General features: G+C 47.1%; 1 protein-coding gene across 1 annotated transcript; it reads right to left on the bottom strand.

The window, feature by feature from the left end:
- Nucleotides 1–599: 599 nt before the first annotated feature.
- LOC140002051 (interferon-induced very large GTPase 1-like) lies at nucleotides 600–15,685 on the bottom strand. The gene is made up of 2 exons (XM_072035143.1): nucleotides 15,133–15,685; nucleotides 600–7,847 (listed from the first exon to the last, which is right to left on the bottom strand). Exons 1-2 carry the CDS (start codon nucleotides 15,683–15,685, stop codon nucleotides 1,795–1,797), a joined length of 6,606 nt encoding a protein of 2,201 aa, XP_071891244.1. The 3' UTR covers nucleotides 600–1,794.
- Between the last annotated feature and the right edge of the window lie 3,422 nt (nucleotides 15,686–19,107).

Below are 19,107 nucleotides of genomic sequence, written 5' to 3' on the forward strand. Positions count from 1 at the left end.
GTAAGAGCTGGGAGGGGACAGACCCAGGACAGGTGACCCAAACTAGCCAAAGGGGTATTCCATACCATCTGACGTCATGCTAAACAATATATAGGGGTGGCTAGCCGGGGGGAGGGGGCCGGACTGCTCGGGGTTAGGCTGGGCATCGGTCAGCGAGTGGTGAGCAATTGCATTGTGCATCACTTGTTTGTACATATTATTATTATTTCCCTATTATCACCATTGTATTATTATTGTTATTATTGTTATTATTATTTTGTTATTATTATTTTCCTGTCTTATTAAACTGTCTTTATCTCAACTCACGGGCTTCACTTTCCATTTCTCTCCCCCGTCCCAGAGAGGGAGGGGGGAGGGTGAGTGAACGGCTGCGTGGTGTTTAGCTGCCGGCCGGGTTAAACCACGAGAGACTCTTTATCAGGACGTGTAACAATAGGACAAGGGGGAATGGCTTTAAAATAAAAGAGGGGAGATTTAGATTAGAAACAAGGAAGAATATCTTTAATATGACAGCAATGAGGCACTGGCACAGGTTTCCTAGAGATGCTGTGGATGCCCCATCCCTGGAGGTGTTCAAGGCCAGGCTGGATGGGGCTTTGAGCAACCTGGACTAGAGGGAGGTGGCCCTGCCCATAGCAAGGGGATTGGAACTAGATGATCTTCAAAGTCCTTTCCAACACAAACCATTCTGATTTTATGATTCTAGGAGAATTGTGGCTCACCTTGAAATGAAGCATGCAGTGACCAGTCCAGTCCTACTCAAACAGTTTACTAGCAAAGACTACAAAGCATTATAATGAATCACCACTCTTGACAGCTCTTCAGGAGACACTGGTCAATGGGTTAGCAGCAGGATTGCCGGAAAAGTGCACAGTAAACACCCCCTCCCACTGCACTAGTGCAGGCAGAGCCACTTCCATGTTCTCCAGACCCTTTTTGTTCAGTTGCCACCTGCCCGTCTTGACAGCACAGACGCTAAGCTCACGCACTGCTGACAGCTGCTGAGGAAGCTGCAAAGCTGTCTAATTCTCCATATTGGTTATAAAGGGCTTTTACCCAACACAGAAGTGCTTGGCAAAAGCAGTTGGGGTGGTTAGGAGCTGCAGGGAAGTTTGCCAGTCCCAAGCTCATGAGTAGGAATGGCTCATGGAAGTGGGGGCACATCTTAACCTAGGACTTATACCTAATAACCACACAGTTAAAAGTCACTGTCTAAATCTGCATAGGCTGCTGCGTTAATTGCTTTAATGGCATCAGAAAAAGAACAGAACCTGAGTACTGAGTTTATGAATTCAAACAATAACCCCAAAAAACAAAATAGCCAAGTTCACCACAAATGTTCACCTGCTCACAGACCCCGCTGTACTTTCTGCAAGTGTGACAAGTATTGCTGCAGGGAAACTGTTCTTTTGCCAGAGTCATTTCTTTTCCCATAGCAGTTGATAAAACTGGTACTTGCTAATGCTGCCTTTGCTCTTCATCTGGCACTTGGTCTTGATCTTGGCGGTATGACTGCTTCCTGCAGGAATATTTTTCTAGTTTGCTTTAAGACAAAGCTGAGGTAAATATTTATGGCAAGAAAGGGAGAGGACTTTGACTTTATCACACTGCAAGGGAGTAGCTGAGCAGCGGCATGAGAAGCAGTCCTTAGTTCACCCAACGTTGCAGTAATTACATTTAGTTTTATTGACATGGTTAAATCATAATCATTACAACAAGATTTTGTGGTTATCCTCGTATTATGTTCTTCTAAAATGCAAAGCACTTGCAGTTTTTCCTTCATACCAATTTAGCCTAACATTTCTCCAGTTCAGCGAGTGCATTCTGCTTTGTAACTGTGTGCCATGAAGCAGGGATTTCTCCTCTGCCATGAAATTTCCCATTGTAGCATTGTTCTAGCTGTGTCCTGAACGAAGACACAAACCATTTCCAGTATGCTTGCATGGATGGATCAGGAGGAATGCTCCAAGTGGAATAGGGATGTCCTGCATCCCGGTATTTCTTGTAGGGGATCCATGTGTCTTCACCAACCACAAATGTGCAGTCACTTGAAACAAGGCTAGAACAAATATCAGTGATTAGGTTGTCTGTTTTATGACATTTAGATCCTCTGATTTCATACCATATTAATCCTCTCAAAACTTGCGGACGATGGAAGACAACCCGGTGGTCTCCGTCATGGTTTGGCATAGTGTTAGTGCAAACAGCCCCACAAAATGGACACTGCTCCTGGCACCCTGCAAACTGCTCAGCCACTATTGTGTGAGGCTGCCTTTCAAAGGAGCTCATACGAGCTTCTTCAAACTCTTTCCTGAGATCATACATAATGGGAGACAGTGCTTCTGTCATGGCATTATTCAGGAACTCTACGTCTGTTATCTCCTGATGTTCAATGCCCTTCAGGTCGCTCCTGGGCAAGCTTAGCACATCTCCAAGTGCTCTGCAGAATTCATCCAGCCAAAGAGAGATTTGATCCTTTCTGTCTTTTCTGTCTTTGACAACCCTGGTTGATGCAAAAACAGCTGACTTTATGCTTTCATAGTAACAGGAGAGGGATTCTCTTAAAAACATCTCTAGCCTTCTGTTCTTATCTAAACAGTACGTCTCAACTTTTGTCTTAATGTAATTATTTAAAAAGTCTCCTGGGGCATTAAGATAATACATGAAATTTTCAAATTTTTCTTCTTCTGCTAGGTATTTCAGCATGTAATATTCCAGAGTGGATCTATTGCCTCCAAAATCTGGTATTTTATCCTTCACGTCTCGAGCTATGTCAAGAGCTGTCTTCTCATAGATGGCGTGTTGAAGAGCTGGGGCAATCTTGCTGCACAGGAAATCAGTAAATGTTGTGATACAAGAGTCTCCTTGGCAGGAAATCTGGAAACATTTAAAGAAGTCTTCTCTCTTGCTCTCCAGGTAGACGACTGGATCATTTGCTTTCCTGAATGCTGTGTGCATGTCTTTAAACAATTCTGCTGCCATTCTGCACAGGTACAGTGATAAATCTATTCTGTAATCTTTATTAAAATTGTAATTTGCAGTGTTAGGAACAGAGTTCATACCTTTCCCCACTTCTTTTAGTATTTCATGAATAAAAGTTCGACTGTAATCCATTTTGTCCTTTTCCTTCTTCTCAATGTTTGCCTTCACACGCATTATGATGCTCTCTGTAATGTGGTGCATGTTGTTCACATCGGCATCGTCCAAACTCTTAGAAAAGATGCGGAAGCCTTTTTTCTTAGACACATGTTTCTCTATGTCAAGAGAAAATATGTTATTTTGGTATAAATTCAATATTTGTTTTACTACATTAGGCTCCTTAAAGTGATCTAGAAGGACATTTTCTATGTCCACATCGATGTCCACCTCTTCCTGAGGGGGAGCAGCAGAGGACACTTCAGTAACCCACTGCTTCCAGATAGAATTGAAGCGGTTTCTCAATTCACTTTCACTTAATTTCTGGCCTTTTAGAGACAGGGCCAACTCTCTGCTCTTTCTCAGGAGCTCGTTTTCATATTCAGACTTCCTCTCATCCAGTTTACTCTGGCTCTTCTTTAGTTCTGTAAGTTTCTCACACTTCCTTCGCGTTTCAACAAGAAGGGACTCTCTCAGTTCTTTCAGCTTCAGTTCTGTGCTGCTTTTCCACTGGATCAGTATTTCACGGTCTCTGTCTTCACTGAAGAATATTTCCATGTTCTTGGTGATGGCATCACTTCTCTTTTGCACCAGTTTTTCAAGGTGTTTTGTGCTGACCTTGCCCAACTTCCCATTCCGCACCTTGTTTTCCAGTTTCATTTGCAAGTCTAAGATGTGACTTCTCAGCTGCCAGGTCCACTGACTAAATGCAGTTTCCAGTTTCTTGTAGGCAGCAATCTCCACTGAATTCTTGAAGCTGAAAACAAAGTTTTCATTCAGCAGGGCATTCCACAGGTCACTAATATGAACTTTCAAGCTGGAGAGCCTCAAAACGCTGCTGTGCGATTCCTTCTTGGCAGCTTGGAGAATTTTGCTCTTTAATTCCTGGACGTTCTGGCTGTAGGTGGGGTTGGGCGGTGCCATCGGTGGGTTTCCTTCCCACAGGTGAGCAAAGTAATGAATGTGGGTGTTCACGTCAAAGCAGATGACATCGCTGAAGCAGGTGATGTCACAGAATTCCTGCTGGGCCGCAATCACGGTCATTTCATCCAGCTTTTCCTGCAGACGTCTTTGTCCTTCCATGTTCTGTTCCTTTGCAGTTATTTCACCCACGTGATGCACAAAGAGGAAGCGTAGGGAAATATTAACTTGCTTCATCCTCAGGAAAGCATGCAATGCAATCTGAAGGATGTCTTGCATTTCCGAAAGATTTTCTCCAAAGATGTTGATCAGAGTCATGTTGCTGATGCCAGTGACAAAGGTGGCCAGCTCATTGTCGTGGTTAAGTGACTGCTTATTGGCCATCTCTATGGCACGAAGTCCTTCTGTGTCAATAACGAGCATGTAATCAAAGTTCAAATCCTGTTGGAGCTTCTCGTCCACTTGAATGAGCTGCATAAACGCTCCCCGGGTGCACCTTCCTGCGCTGACGTTAAACTGTAGACCAAACATGGCATTCAGCAGGGTTGACTTCCCTGTGCTCTGGATGCCAAGCACGGAAAGCACAAAAACTCGCTTGTCCCCTAGCTTCTCAATTAACCTGTCAAAGACGGCTCCAATCCATTGCAGTGGTACATAAGAAGCATCACCATCCATCAGCTCAATGGGATACCCTAAAACCATCAGATCAGCAGCAATTTCAGGTAGTTTGACATACCATTTTTCTTTGGAGTTTGTTGATTCCAGTGCCTCATAAATCTGCCCCACCTCTCTCAAAATATGCTCAAGGCCAATGGATGAATCATTGATTTCATCAGAAAGGGCATCTAATTTCTTCATCAATTGAGTTTTCAGGTTGTTATTTTCATTGTTTTTCTTTAATGCCAGGATTTGAGACCATAACTGATGATACTCTCTGTTCAGATCATTAAGGTGATCAGAGGAGATGTCCTCCATGAAGATCTTCATCCACTGCAGAAAGAATTTCTTGGTATTGTCTGGCTGTGACTGGAAAAAGTAAAGGACTGTTTTCATCAGCTGATTGAGGGGAAACGCTTTCCTTAGTTGCTCTTGTCGTATTGCAGACTTCTCCAATTCAATTTGGCTCCGATGATGCTCTATGCTCTTGTTCCCCTTTTCCTGCAAGCGAGTGAGTTCTTTGTCCTTTTTACACCACAGGTACCACAGTTTTCCCTGAAGAGGCAGTAGCTGTGATTTGATCTCAGACAACTTCTCCTTCTTCAACAGATTCACCAGCTTGATTGCCGTTCTTTTGGCTGTCACACACGCTTCTGCATCTTCATCGACTAAGAAGCTGCGCTGGCGAGCTGTGCTCAGGCATGCATTGAGGCTAACAAGCATGCTCGACCCTTCCACTAGGTCTCGGATGGTTTTTGTCAGCTCAGCCACTAATTCTGCTTCATTTCTGTTCTTGATCCCTATTCTTACGTTTTGGCCAGATCGGCCAGCTGCAATGCTCTCTTTCTCAGTGAAAAGGCAAACCAAAGGCCTCTGAGACTGCCACAGATCATGTAAAATTTTCCTGCCTTTCTCATTGCTCTGATCCAACTCAGAAACAAGAACCACGTTCACGGCAGAGATCTCCTGTAAAAACTGCAGCTGGGGTTCATAATCTCTCGCATCTCCGTGCAGGTTACAGAAAGCAACAGGGCCGTTAAAGCTGTCGTCGTCGCTACCACGGGGAAGGTACCAGGAGATCTCCACAACACCTTTCATCAGGAAGCAGTCTTTGGTGCTGCCTTCGCAATGGCGGTGGAAAAAAGTGTCGTGTTTCCTCCTGCTCAGCAGGGCATTCAGGAGCTGAGACTTGGAAGAGGAAGGAGAGCTGCCGATGCGGAGGAAGGACACGATGGGCATCTCTGCCTGATAAATGAGTTTGTTTTTGTGACTGCTAATCCTCGTCTCCTCTCCCGATCTCACCATCCCTTTCCAGCTCTTCTTGATTTGGCTGAGGGACCAGAGAGGGAACTCTATCTGTGAAGTGCCCGGGTTTGGTACCAGGAGGGGTAGTGCAAACTGGCAGAAAGCGAGCTTGGATGAAAGGTACTGTCTCATGAAATCATCAGCACAATGAAAAATTGCCATCTGGAGGTCCATGGGGTGCACATGACTCTCCCTGCTTGCAGATTCAGGGGCTCCTTTGTCCAAGTCACTGAGAAAGTCATCAAAGGAATCAGAGGGCTCGTGCTCCTCTGCTGAGGTGTTTGGTGTGGGAACAACTCCTGGCTTACTCGTCTCCTTGCAAGTCAGGTACCTCACCCGATAATCCACGGTCAGGAGCCTTTGCAGGAAGTAAAATGGTAGCTCGCTGTCCTTGCTGGGCTGGCTGTTGTGTACAGATGTCTGGTGTATTATGTGGAAATCTTCTGTGCCCATTTTTCTTGGATAGTACCTTTCCAGCCCGAGGCGCTTAAGTAAGTTGAGGAGCTCTGGGCTTGCAGTGGCTTGACTTGCTTTGGATTTGCTGCTGTCTGATTTGGGTTTGCACTGACTGGGAGGCTGCATGCCTTGAAAAGCATCTTCCAGGTGTCTGGTTATTCTGTCTTTGTTCAGGTTGCCAGATGTGTCCTCCAGTTGCCCATCGATGAAGGATTGCAAATCTCTTTCCAGCATCTCCCAGTCTTTGAATGCATTGTGCTTTTCAAGGAGAGCTTTCATCTCTGTGGACCATGTGTTTTTCATCTTTTCTTTCATGAAAACTAATTGGTCATGCTTCTGCTCAGGGGTGACCTTCTTGTTTTCGGATGTTATGGTGAGCCCCGTCAGCAGCAGGAAGGCCTGAGCTCTGCAAACATCCTGTTCCTTCAGGCTCTGATAGTCGTTATGTGCAATGCGCATTTCCTGTATCATGAAATTAATTTCTCGACACCCAAGGAGGCACTGAAAAGTGCTGCTTTCTACTTGGTATCCCGTGCTGGTTGTAACTAAGAGCACTAAGAGTTCTATGTCTTCCTGTGCCCTTTGCTGCAGAGACTGGAGCAAGGAAGAAACAGACTGGCTTATAGTGAAGGTGGCGTTGATCTTTGCGTCATGAATGGCAGATACAGAAGTTGCCGGTGCGTAGGTGACTTCCATGATGTACTCCTTCATTTGCAGCAGTGTCGTACTGAGATCATCAAGACTGGAAATACTGGGAGTTTGGGGAAGTGTTTGATCCTTGTGGAAGACCCATTGCATAATGAAGGAAGCCCTGGGGAAGTCCTTGACAGAGTAGATGTGAGGATCCAGCAGGCGCTGCAGCAGAGATTTGATGTAGGTGGTGTTTTCCGGAGAAGACTTCTGGCAAAAAGAAACAGTGTTCACCAGGAACTCCTGCAATGCTTTGTCTGACAGACATATGTTGATCCAGACACTGTGATTCTTTGTTCTGTTATTCAGACCCTGTTGAAAATCTAGCAACATGAGCAGTTTCTTTTCATCCACTGTCCCCTCCCAGGTCTTCACTTGCTCCAGGAAAGCTCTGGCCTCTTCTACGACACTGGCCAGTTCCTCTCCAAAGATCACACTGGTGCTGTGGTCCATTAGCGCTTCATAGACAATCCTGAGGCTGCTGCCCATTTGATGGGAGGCTTCAAAATCGCTGCTGTGGTTGGACAGGATTATGTCCCACACTGGGATCAGCTGAAAGCCCCGGTCGATCACACACCAGGTTGTGTTATTGGCCACAAGCCCGCATTTCCACTCGGGAAGGGAATCCGTCTCTGCTGGGCCCCCTGTTTTGGTCACATAGAGCTGAGGAGCAGCTGAAGTCACTTGGATTGTTCAGCCTGGAGAAGAGGAGACTGGGGGAAGACCTCATAGTGGCCTCCAACTTCCTCACGAGGGGAGCGGAGGGGCAGCTGCTGCTCTCTGGTGACCAGCAATAGGACCCGAGGGAACGGCATGGAGCTGGGACAGGGGAGGGTCAGGCTGGATATCAGGAAAAGGTTCTTCACCGAGAGGGTGGTTGGGCACCAGAGGCCCAGGGGGAAAAGGGGGCTCCCTGTGTGGCCCCTGCCCTGCCCAGCGCAAGTCAGCGGGGACCTACCTGCCCTCCCTGGTGCTCTGCAGCTTCTGCACCGCCTCAGCCCAGCTCCGGCAGCCTCTCAGCCCAGCTGCTGCACTGCCTCAGCCCAGCTCTTGCACTGCCAAAGTCCAGCTCTTACCCCACCCCTTACAGAGCCCCAAGCCTCTGCACTGGTTGAAGCTTCCTGTTTACACAGCAGGGAGAGGCTTTCTTCTTTCTTGGAAGTCAGGCCATTAGATGATACAGCACCTGAAAGTGAAATTTGGCAGCTGCTGGTTGTGCTGGGGCTGAGCCAGGCTGCTGGGGCATCTGCATCCCAAGCCCCAGCCGGGGGGGTATGGTGGTTTTACTTTGCTGGGCATCTGAACTCCACCACAATGTGCTCTCACTCCCCCTCCTTTGAAGAAGATGGGGAGAAGAAAGTATGTTTAAAAGAAAACAAAACCCAAAAAACTCATGGGCTGACATAGTGAATTTAATTTAATCTAATTTAGTCTAATTTAACCTAATTTAATTTAATCTAATTTAATTAATGGGGAAAGGAAGAGGAAAAAGAAAAGAAGGAAAAAACAAAACGAGCAGAAAAAATAAACACAAGTGAAGGCTGCACGGAAGCACGGAGAGAGAAAAAAGAAATTCCTGTCCACTTCCCATCAATGAATGACGTTCAGCTAAATCCCAGGATGCAGGGCCTCAATGCATATAGTGATTGTTTGAGAGGACAGAAGTGTTCATAATGAGAGCCCCCCTCTCCTTCCCCTCTTCTCCCTTTCTTATTTTTCCTTTTTTATTTCCTATTTTATTCTCCCCCCTTTTTTTTATTACTGTGTGACTTTATATGTTATGAAATACAAGGAAGTATGGATGTGGTAATTGACATGCCAAGGGGAATAGGGCCGAGTTGGCCAAAGGAGAGGAATGGTATTGTGTGAAGGTATGCTTTGCTCATTGTAATGTCATTGTAATGCTCAAAAACACACCCACAGCTTGGGATGACCCTAGCCCAGGTGAAGACCCTTCCCCTGAACACGCCAAGGTCAGTGAAGCAGGAGAGGGAGAGGTGCTCCAGGCGCTGGAGCAGAAGTCCCCTGCAGCCTGTGGTGAGGACCATGGTGAAGCAGGATGTCCCCTTGCAGCCCATGGAGTACCACGGTGGAGCAGGGTTCCACGCTGCAGCCCGTGGAGGGGACTATAGTGCCATAGACTGACCACAACTCCCATTCCTCCATTCCCCTGCGCTGCTTGGGGGAAAGAGGTGGAAGAGGGTGGATGGGGGGAAGGTGTTTTTGAGTTCTCTCCTTTGTTTCTCACTTCTCTAGCTTGTTAGTAATTAGCAATAAATCTTACTATCTCCCTATGCCGAGTCTGTTTTGCCCATCACAATAAGTACTGTGTGATATCCTTGTCCTTATCTCAACCTTTGAGCCCTTTTCATTGTATTTTCTCCCTGCTCCCCTTTGAGGAGGGGGAGTGAGAGAGTGGCTGTGGTGGAGCTCGGCCGCCCACCCAAGTAAAACCACCACAGAAGTAGACTCAACAAACTCCCTGGGTAAATGGAGTTTATAAGTTTAAAATTCTACTGTGTAGAATTTTATAAAAATCAACAGGGCAAGTCCAGAGTCGGGCCAGCTTTGTGGAAAACCAACTTGGCACTCAGATTTGTGCAATGCTGTAAAAACCAATATCACGACCTATTGTGTGTATCTGGAGTATTGCACACTGCATAAGAAATGCAAACACTTTATCAGACAGCACTTTGACCCTGGCTCCCCTCAGATCCTCATAGACAAGCAGACGGCGTTTGGGCTGGATGGGCAGCATGAGGTGGATCAAAAACTGGCTGCAAGGCCACGGGCTGGTTTAGTTGGAGGCCAGTAACCAGCAGAGTATCAAAAACTCAGAATAGGGCAGTCAGAGGTTCTCTGAAGAGTCGTTCCACCAAGACCCCCTGATAAATTTGGAGGTGGCGCCTAATAAGGAGTCTGTATTCTTAGCAGATAGAATTTGGGGCAGCCAAATCATCCTTAGCTTATAAGATACCAGGTCTTAATTTGACTAGTAATAGCTTAAGAGTAACAGGGGTAGACAGGTCTGGAATGTTGGTGTCACTTTTTGAGTCTACTGAATTAAACTGGGAGACTAAAAGGGTCACCTGGCAATTGTTACATGTACCTGAAGCAGGAACAAATTAATTAGGGGGAGATTGAATAGTCAAATTAGGATTGCAGTTGAAGACCAGTGAAAAAAAGAATAACATTCTCAATTAATTTATTTACAGAGAATGATGAAAAAGAAATAAATCCCAATGGATGGGTATGTGTTAGAACTTAACAGTTAGCTTGGTCCAATGTGAAACAGGGATTGTTATGAAAGTAGCAGGGCAGAACTCTAACCTTTGATAGTACATATCATATCAGGCTGCAAGTCATCTGGATTGAAAAAATACTGCCATCAGCACAGCATGCCCTGGGCACGTGGCTGTGCGTTATCGCAGTAGCCTGTCAAGGATTGCCAAGTGCTCTGTGAGGCCAGGGCCACCAATTGTGCGCTGCCCTGACTTTGGGATTATGCACAGAATCAGAGAATCATAGAATATCCTGAGTTGGAAGGGACCCGTAAAGGTAAGGATCATCGAGTCCAACTCCTGGCACCACAGAGATCTACCCAAAATTTTAGACTATGTGACTAAGCGCACAGTCCAAATGCTTCTTAAATTCCTACAGGCTTGGTGCAGTGACAACTTCCCTGGGGAGCCTGTTCCAGTGTGCGACCACCCTCTCAGTAAGAAACCTCTTCCTGATGTTTAGCCTAAATTTAGCCCAAGTTCCTCAGCTTGACAAAATTCCCACAGGTGCTATCACTGGTGATTAAGGAGAACAGATTGGCGCCTGCTCCTCCACTCCCCCTAGTGAGGAAGCTGTTCTACGATGAGGTCCCCCCTCAGCCTCCTCTTGCAAGGCTGAACAGGCCAAGTGCCCTCAGCTGCTCCTCATACATATTCCCCTCTAGGCTCTTCACCGTCTCCGTTGCCCTCCTCTGGACACTCTCCAACAGTTTAATGTCCTTCTTGCACTGTGGTGCCCAGAACTGCACACAGTACTCGAGGTGAGGCCACACCAGTGCAGAGTAGAGCAGGACAATCACTTCCCTCGACCAACTAGCGATGTCATGCTTGATGCACCCCAGGGTACAGTTGGCCCTCCTGGCTGCCAGGGCACACTGCTGGCTCATATTCAACTCTTCTTCCCACATACAAACTTTACTATTTCATATTGTTAATGAGCCCTGTTTCAACCATAAATCCATGGAACTTCAGGAAAAGAGCTGACGCACTCAACCTTCTGTCTTTTAGACAAACATTACCACCTTTTCCACAAAAATTTACATTTTAACAGGACCGAATTTCAAGCTGAATGCCAGTTTTTCTCATGCACTTTGCTAGTGTGAGAAACACGCCGTAGCCAATAACTTTGGCTCAGGTGAGGATCTCAGTGAAGTAGTAATTTATTTGCGATTGCAATGGTGGGCACCCCACAAGCAGGAGAGAGCGCATCTACTAGTTCCAAAACACAGTTTATATACTTTTTGATGACAGGACCCTCCCCTGTTTCCCCACTGAGTGGGTAATCCAGGTTCACAATCTATCTGATGCTTCACAAACAATGCATGGCCTTCAGTAGCCGGCTTGTTAAATTTCAATTTCCTTTTGCCATTTTTACTGTTTGAAGTGGTAATGTTTCTTCACTTATCTGACTTGACTTAACACCGTGATTTTCACCTCATTGTCCTAAGGAGTCTGGTTGTCTGCATTTTACAAGGTCACCTGCTTAAGCTTTCTTATCACTGTAAGCATATCTCAGTACCACATTCCTTCCTTCTAAACAATGTAGCTCTGCAAAAACAACATTTCTATTTCTACATTAGTAAAGCCATACAAAACAAGGAATCACTCCTGTGTATCCGTCAATATAGGGGTTTAAAAGGTATTGACGCCTAAATAAATTTGCTCTCCCCCTTCGTACCAAATTCCCAGGGCTCAAGCCCGAACCACCAAAGAAATGACTCTCTCAGTTCTGCTTTGATAATCAGTCAGCCCCTTCCCTCCCCCCAGTACTTGGGAAACTGACCAAATACTACAGCAAATACACCAACACTTCTCAACTGTTAGTTACTTAGATAATGCTCCTGCCTTTTTTCTTGTCACACTCAAAGCATTTAAGAGCAAAAAAATAGGATCACAAGATACACCGCCAGGCCCATATATTAGGCACCACCAATCAAAACTTGAATAAAACAGCCCTTCTTTTCAGTCTGTCACACACTTTGTTCATCTCCGCCCTCTCCCCTCGCAGAGAATAGGGAACCGCGGATCGGAACGCTGCACTCGCTTTGCAGCGACGCTGCGTCTCACTCACACAGCACAATCACGCAATCACACAGAGAGGCCTTGTTATATACGGAGTGGTAATTCGTGTCGAGAAAATGGTTGATATTAATAAAGAAGGGGGAGATTTGGGAATGTGGCCATGGGGGTTGGAAAGCCCCATGGTTGAGATTACATTAGACTCAAAAGGACAAGGCCATCAGGAATATAAAAGAGTTTAGAGGGAACAAAGAAGGGTGATTCAGGAGACTCCATGCAGTCTCCGGTTTCTTGTTCTCCAGCTGGTCTCTTGTCCTCCAGCCATTTAGTCATGCAAGTTTCTGGGTTTTTGCTGTTGTTGTTACATTCAAAGTTGTTTGACCAATGAAAAGTTGTTTTGAAAAGAACTGCTGTGGAGAGAAGGTTGTAAGAGGGGAGCCTGCCCTCAAGAAAGAGGAAGAAAAAGAAAAAAAAAGAAAAAAAAAAAAAAAGAAAGGCAACATGATGAAGTTACATCATCAATAAAGAAGCAGGAAAAAGAAGTGAGAGGGAACAGGCTGGCAGAATGGAGACCAGGACGGGAGCAGGCACATTGATTGCCTCATGAAGATGGGTTGGGCCAGACTCAGCAAACTGCTCAGAGATGCTTGTACAGAAAGTCGCTGGAAATAGGCGCAGTGGAGCTGGAGAGAAGCTCGAGCTGAGAGAAGCCGACCCGTGCACACAACTGCCTCTCGCTGGTAAACAGCTGCGCATTATGGGGAATCATCCATCCCTGGAGGTCTTTAAAAGGTCTGGCTGCTCTTGACTTTCTGGCTGCTCTTGGCTTGGACTGGCGCACGCTTCGTTGGGTTAGAAACTGGCTGGATTGCCGGGCCCAAAGAGTCGTGGTGAATGGAGTCAAGTCCAGTTGGAGGCCAGTCACTAGTGGCGTCCCCCAGGGCTCGGTGCTGGGGCCGATCCTCTTTAATATCTTCATCAATGATCTGGACGAGGGCATCGAGTGCACCCTCAGTAAGTTCGCAGATGACACCAAGTTAGGTATGTGTGTCGATCTGCTTGAGGGTAGGAAAGCTCTGCAGGAGGATCTGGTTAGGCTGCACCGATGGGCTGAGGTCAACTGCATGAAGTTCAACAAAGCCAAGTGCCGGGTCCTGCACCTGGGGCGCAATAACTCCAAGCAGAGCTACAGGCTGGGAGATGAGTGGTTGGAGAGCTGCCAGGCAGAGAAGGACCTGGGAGTGATGGTGGACAGTCGGCTGAATATGAGCCAGCAGTGTGCTCAGGTGGCCAAGAAGGCCAACGGCATCCTGGCTTGTATCAGAAACAGTGTGGCCAGCAGGACTAGGGAGGTGATCACCCCCCTGTACTCGGCTCTGGTGAGGCCGCACCTCGAGTACTGTGTTCAGTTTTGGGCCCCTCTCTGCAAGAAGGACATCGAGGTGATTGAGCAGGTGCAGAGAAGGGCGACGAAGCTGGTGAGGGGCCTGGAGAACAAGTCCTACGAGGAGCGGCTGAGGGAGCTGGGCTTGTTCAGCCTGGAGAAGAGGAGGCTCAGGGACGACCTTATCGCTCTCTATAGGTACCTCAAGGGAGGCTGTAGTGAGGTGGGGGTTGGTTTGTTCTCCCACGTGCCTGCTGACAGGACGAGGGGGAATGGGCTTAAGTTGCGCCAGGGGAGTTTTAGGTTAGATGTTAGGAAGAACTTCTTTACTGAAAGAGTTGTGAGGCATTGGAACAGGCCGCCCAGGGAAGTGGTGGAGTCACCATCCCTGGAAGACTTCAAAAGACACTTAGATGTAGAGCTTAGGGATATGGTTTAGTGGGGACTGTTAGCATTAGGTCAGAGGTTGGACTTGATCTTGAGGTCTCTTCCAACCTAGAAATTCTGTGATTCTGTGATTCGTGAAAAGACATTTAGATGTAGAGCTTAGGGATATGGTTTAGTGGGGACTGTTAGCATTAGGTCAGAGGTTGGACTCGATGATCTTGAGGTCTCTCCCAACCTAGAAATTCTGTGATTCTGTAATTCTGAGTGCCTGGGGATGTGGCATCACTACTGATGAGATTCTGACATCACTACTGATTGCGGTAGCAGCTGTTTACAAAAGGGTAGATATATCGTGGCGGGTTCGATACCTAGGTGTCTTAGGGCGAGTTTTCGGCCTTTCATGATGAGGTTACCAAGGCACTCGACTGCTGGAGAGAATGCGCGTGACAGTTTTCCTAGGACTATCCACTGTATTGGTTGAACTTTTTGAGGGGGGCCCTGGGCTAGTGCCCCTACTCCCCCCCTTTCCGTGAAGTATACATACAGATCAAGTGGTTCATTCGGGTTCCACCTGGCGAGCGTGCTTGATGATACTTTTTGCTCGATAAAATCGAGAGAGTTCATTGCTTCTGTTGTCAGAGTCTTGCTTCTGTTGTCAGAGTCTTTTGCTCCCATGGTTTTTTTCCTTTTAAAAGATCGTACAGGGGAGCCATGGTTTCGGGAGGAATCAGGACAATATTGCAGAGCCATTGTAAGGATCCCACTAATTGTTGCATATCATGGAGCGTTTTGATGTCCCGAAGGGTTTTTATCTGGGGGGGAAGGGGGGGGTTATGTAAGAACTTGTGATCCTCACTCCCAAAAAACTTACACATGGTCCTTTTCTAATTTTCGCGCTCGCGATTTCAAACCCGTTTGTTTTTAGAGTTTCTGGGACTATTGACACTAGCTGGTCCACTTGACTTCCTGACGGTGCAGCAATCAGGATATCGTCCATGTATTGGATGATAGTCGCGGTCGGGTCACTGCGCCGAACTGGCGCCAGCGCCCGATCCACCGTGATCTGGCAGATAGTAGGCGAGATGATCATTCCTTGAGGCAGCACTTTCCACTGGAAGCATATGTTGGGGCGTTGGCTGTTTGGAAACATGACAGAGAAAGCAAACCACTCCTTGTCTTCTTCATGTAGAGGTATCGAGAAAAAACAGTCCTTAATATCAAGGACGGCACAAGGTTGCCCTTCCGGTACCATAGAGTTCATAGGCAACAACGTTTGGACAGGACCCATTGGTTGAATTATCTTGTTTACTTCACGCAGGTCATGGAGGAGGCGAAATCCTTCACTGGTTCGCTTGGGTATTACAAAAACTGGAGTGTTCCATGGGCTAGTAGAAGGCTCTATATGACCTCGTTGTAGTTCACGGTCGACTAGCTCGAGAAGAGCACCCATTCGAGGCCTCGACAGGGGTCATTGCTCGACCCACACTGGGTCGGACGATTTCCACATCAGTCTAATTGGTGGAAGTGGGTATGCGGCAGTGGCCCTTATGGTAAATTTGTCACCCTGGCTTTTAATAGGGCTAAAGCGTCCCTTCCCAACAGGGGAGGGACTCCTGACATGACATATGGGAAGAGAGTAATGGTTTTCTCCAGTCCCTTTTTAGTGTGGAGTGTGATTACAACCAATTGAGCACTCTTCCAGGAGTTTTCCTGGGTTTCGGCACCACTTGTTGCCTTCAGGGGCAGTGGCGACCTGGTTCAGGAACGGCACGGCAACCAACCCCAGTCCGCTCGGTCCATCGGCTCACGGACACCAATGTGGTGGATGGCAAATGGCGTTTATTGCCGAGTTACACGGTGTTATATAGCCGAGGCCCACAACGTCACTTCCGCTTGCTTACGCCACAGACCACGTGCTACTGTCCATCAAGGGAGGGGACAGTAGAGCACAACATCTTCCGGCCGCCAGACCCTAACTACCCACACTACAGGAAAAATGGGTGGGAGATGGAATGTTCCTGATTTCCATCAGGCTGGGGATGGATGGGAGCCCTGGTTGAGCGTTGTGCTGCCTGGGGGTAGTTCTGTGGGTAACCCGAGGGCCTGGCCCTGGCTCACCCCTCGCTGAGTGCTTTAGGGGCTGCCTTGGAAGCAGCGTAGTGTGCTGGTCTGCCTCGGCACCTGGAGCTGCCCTGTGCTGGCACGGAGCTGCCAGAGCAAATCTGATCGTGAGTCAGCTCTGGGCTCCCACCTCACCTTTATTTTAGTATGGGCGGGAGGTGGGCATCTCCTGTTGACTGCTGCCTGTAATACCCGGTCCTTTCTGTGCCTGTTCTCTTTTTCTCTCCATTTCTAGGGGCACGCGATGCTAGTGGAGCTCTACCCTCAGTAATGGGACAAGGGACTGCTGAAGGAGTATTCATCAACGAGTATTCTGTGCCTGGCAATGCCATTTCAATGCACTAATAAAAAGATACAAACAATCCTTCTTGGGAAGGATTTTTGGTGGCCTTTGTAAATACCTTTTAGCTACACTGCTGGTAATTTTCAGCTAATAAACGCACTCTAAGACGTATTCCAGGTGGAGGAAAATAAAAGTTAATGTGGCTCTTAGTGTCTCCGAGGTCCTTGTAACCAGTCTGATTTCTACTGTAATTCTTCAGGAAGCAAGATTTATTATTTTCTTTTTCCCTGGAAAAGAAAAAAAAGAAGGATTCCCAAGTGCTGTACAAAGAATGAAGCTCAGAGGCGAGGAGATCCACAAAGTGCTGAATGTCGGCAGGCTGAGATGTGGGGTAACGTGCCGTTGTAGGGAGTAACAACTTCAGAAGCAGGTTTAAACTCAAGTGGCTGACCTGGTTCAAAGGGGGAAGATTGCACGATGTCTGAACAGCATGGAAAGAGCAAATTGCCTCAGAATTGAGTCTCGCTGATGTTTGCCACAATAAACCAGGAGAGAAAAGAAAGTTTGGCTGGTGGTTTTTTGTCCCCCTCTCCCTTGCTTCACTGTGGCACATTAATTCCACATTTTTAGTGTTATCCTGTCCCTGTTTCTGAATTTTAAAAACACTTGGGCAGAAACAAGCTGGTGACAAACATCGGTTCTGCAGATTCGTTGTTCTCCCAGGATTTTGGGAACATGATGTGAGGAATGTTTTAACAATTCCAATTCGTGTCCATAAATTCGTGTCCATAAAGAATAATTCTGTTTGAATCCTGTCTGCCTGGGCCCTGCACTGGCAATTTAGTTCTTGAACCACAGATGCAGTGTGCCCCAGTCTCCCCCTCATTCCAGTCAATTTATCAAGTCTTCAGAAAACACTCCTTAAATTTATGAACCTGTTTGCTTTTGTTATTCCTGACTTCTAGTTCTAACAGTTATAGCCTTTTTTCCTGTCTTCTTCGAGATTAACTTAACACTGCTATAGATGTGTCTGTGAATGGCTGGGGAAGAATGTTTTAATTACTCGTGAAGCGTCAAATAAGAAAGCTGTTTGTGTTTGATGTCTGGGAGTTTCAGAACAACTGATAACAACTAGTGACTGTTATGGGATACTATGTGGATCCTTGGTATCTGGCCACGGGGGGCCAAGAGATTAAGAGGAAGGAAAAAGAAGCTGAAGGACGGTTGGGAGACAAGACCTGCGGAGAGTGTACAGAGAGTGTTCCATAAACTCGAAATAGTGCCAAGTAAGTACAAAGGGTGAGAGGAAGACTACGAGCCTTCAGCATGAAAGACCCCTAGAGACCCCCAGAGGAGACTGATGCGCATGCTCCAGTAGGAGGAACTGGACCCCGGAAGCTAATTATAATAATCTATTTTTTTTAGAAGTAGTAATGAATATGTATTAGTATAGGTGCATAAAAATCAGCTGCTTGATGTAACTGGCGTGCGTCCTGGTGGAGCGGAGACTCCCGGTGCACCCAGCGCTGTTTGCTTACCTCTATTCCTTTATATTCTTTTAATAAATCCTATTTTTTTATTTAATCCTAATTTGAATCCTGAGCCATTTATAACAATGAGATTGTTGTTCCTGCCCTTTTGGTTAATGTTCTGAGTTTTTTTCCTCCTTCACCTTTTCATGTTTTTATTACAATGAGGGTGGCTTGGGCTATGCCAGGCACTACAGAAATCTTCCAAAACACCCTGCAAAAATCTTCGGCTCCCTTGTACGGAAGGAACCTTGCCTCTGCAAGCCACCTGCTGCGGAGCAGCCCTGCAATTGTGGAGGCAAAGCTGCGATAAGAGCTGGGTGGGACAGCGGGTGCTGCCTGCTTGGTGCTGGCTGGAAATCTTGTGCAATGCTGCTGCTCTGTGCTGAGCTGCCTGTGGGTGGGAGGGAAGCTGAGGAGCAGGGGCAGCACTTTGGTTTTCTATAAACACCTCGTGTGCTTCGTGGACCTGGTGTCCCAGCAGAGGGAGGCTCTGCTGCGGTCGGACCGTTCTGGGCAGCCGGAGTGGCTGAAAATCCATCCCTCTGCCCACATTTGGGTAGCTGGGGGCATCCACGTCACCAAGAGCTTCACGGGGCAGAGGTCCCTCTGGGGTCTGGGGATGGGGAGGGGTGCTATGGAGACCAGGCACTGATCCCCACCCTCCTTTCCGTGCCTCCCAGCCCATTGGGGTAGGACGGTGTGAAGCGGTACCACTGCACTCCCCGGCGTTCCCACACACGTGGGAGCATGTTCCCAGGGCTCTGTCAACGTCCTGCCAGCTCTGCGTCTACCTGGATGCACAAGACTTATTTTTTTTTTCCTTTTTTTTTTCTCCCCACCCCTGGAAGTTGCTTAATAGCTTGGTGCACTCCTACTTTGCGGGATGTGTTGTGTTCAGCAGCCTTTAAAGACACCTATCACCACCCGACTGCGATG

This window comes from Anas platyrhynchos, chromosome 3 (genome assembly GCF_047663525.1).
Source record: "Anas platyrhynchos isolate ZD024472 breed Pekin duck chromosome 3, IASCAAS_PekinDuck_T2T, whole genome shotgun sequence".
Lineage (NCBI taxonomy): Eukaryota > Metazoa > Chordata > Aves > Anseriformes > Anatidae > Anas > Anas platyrhynchos.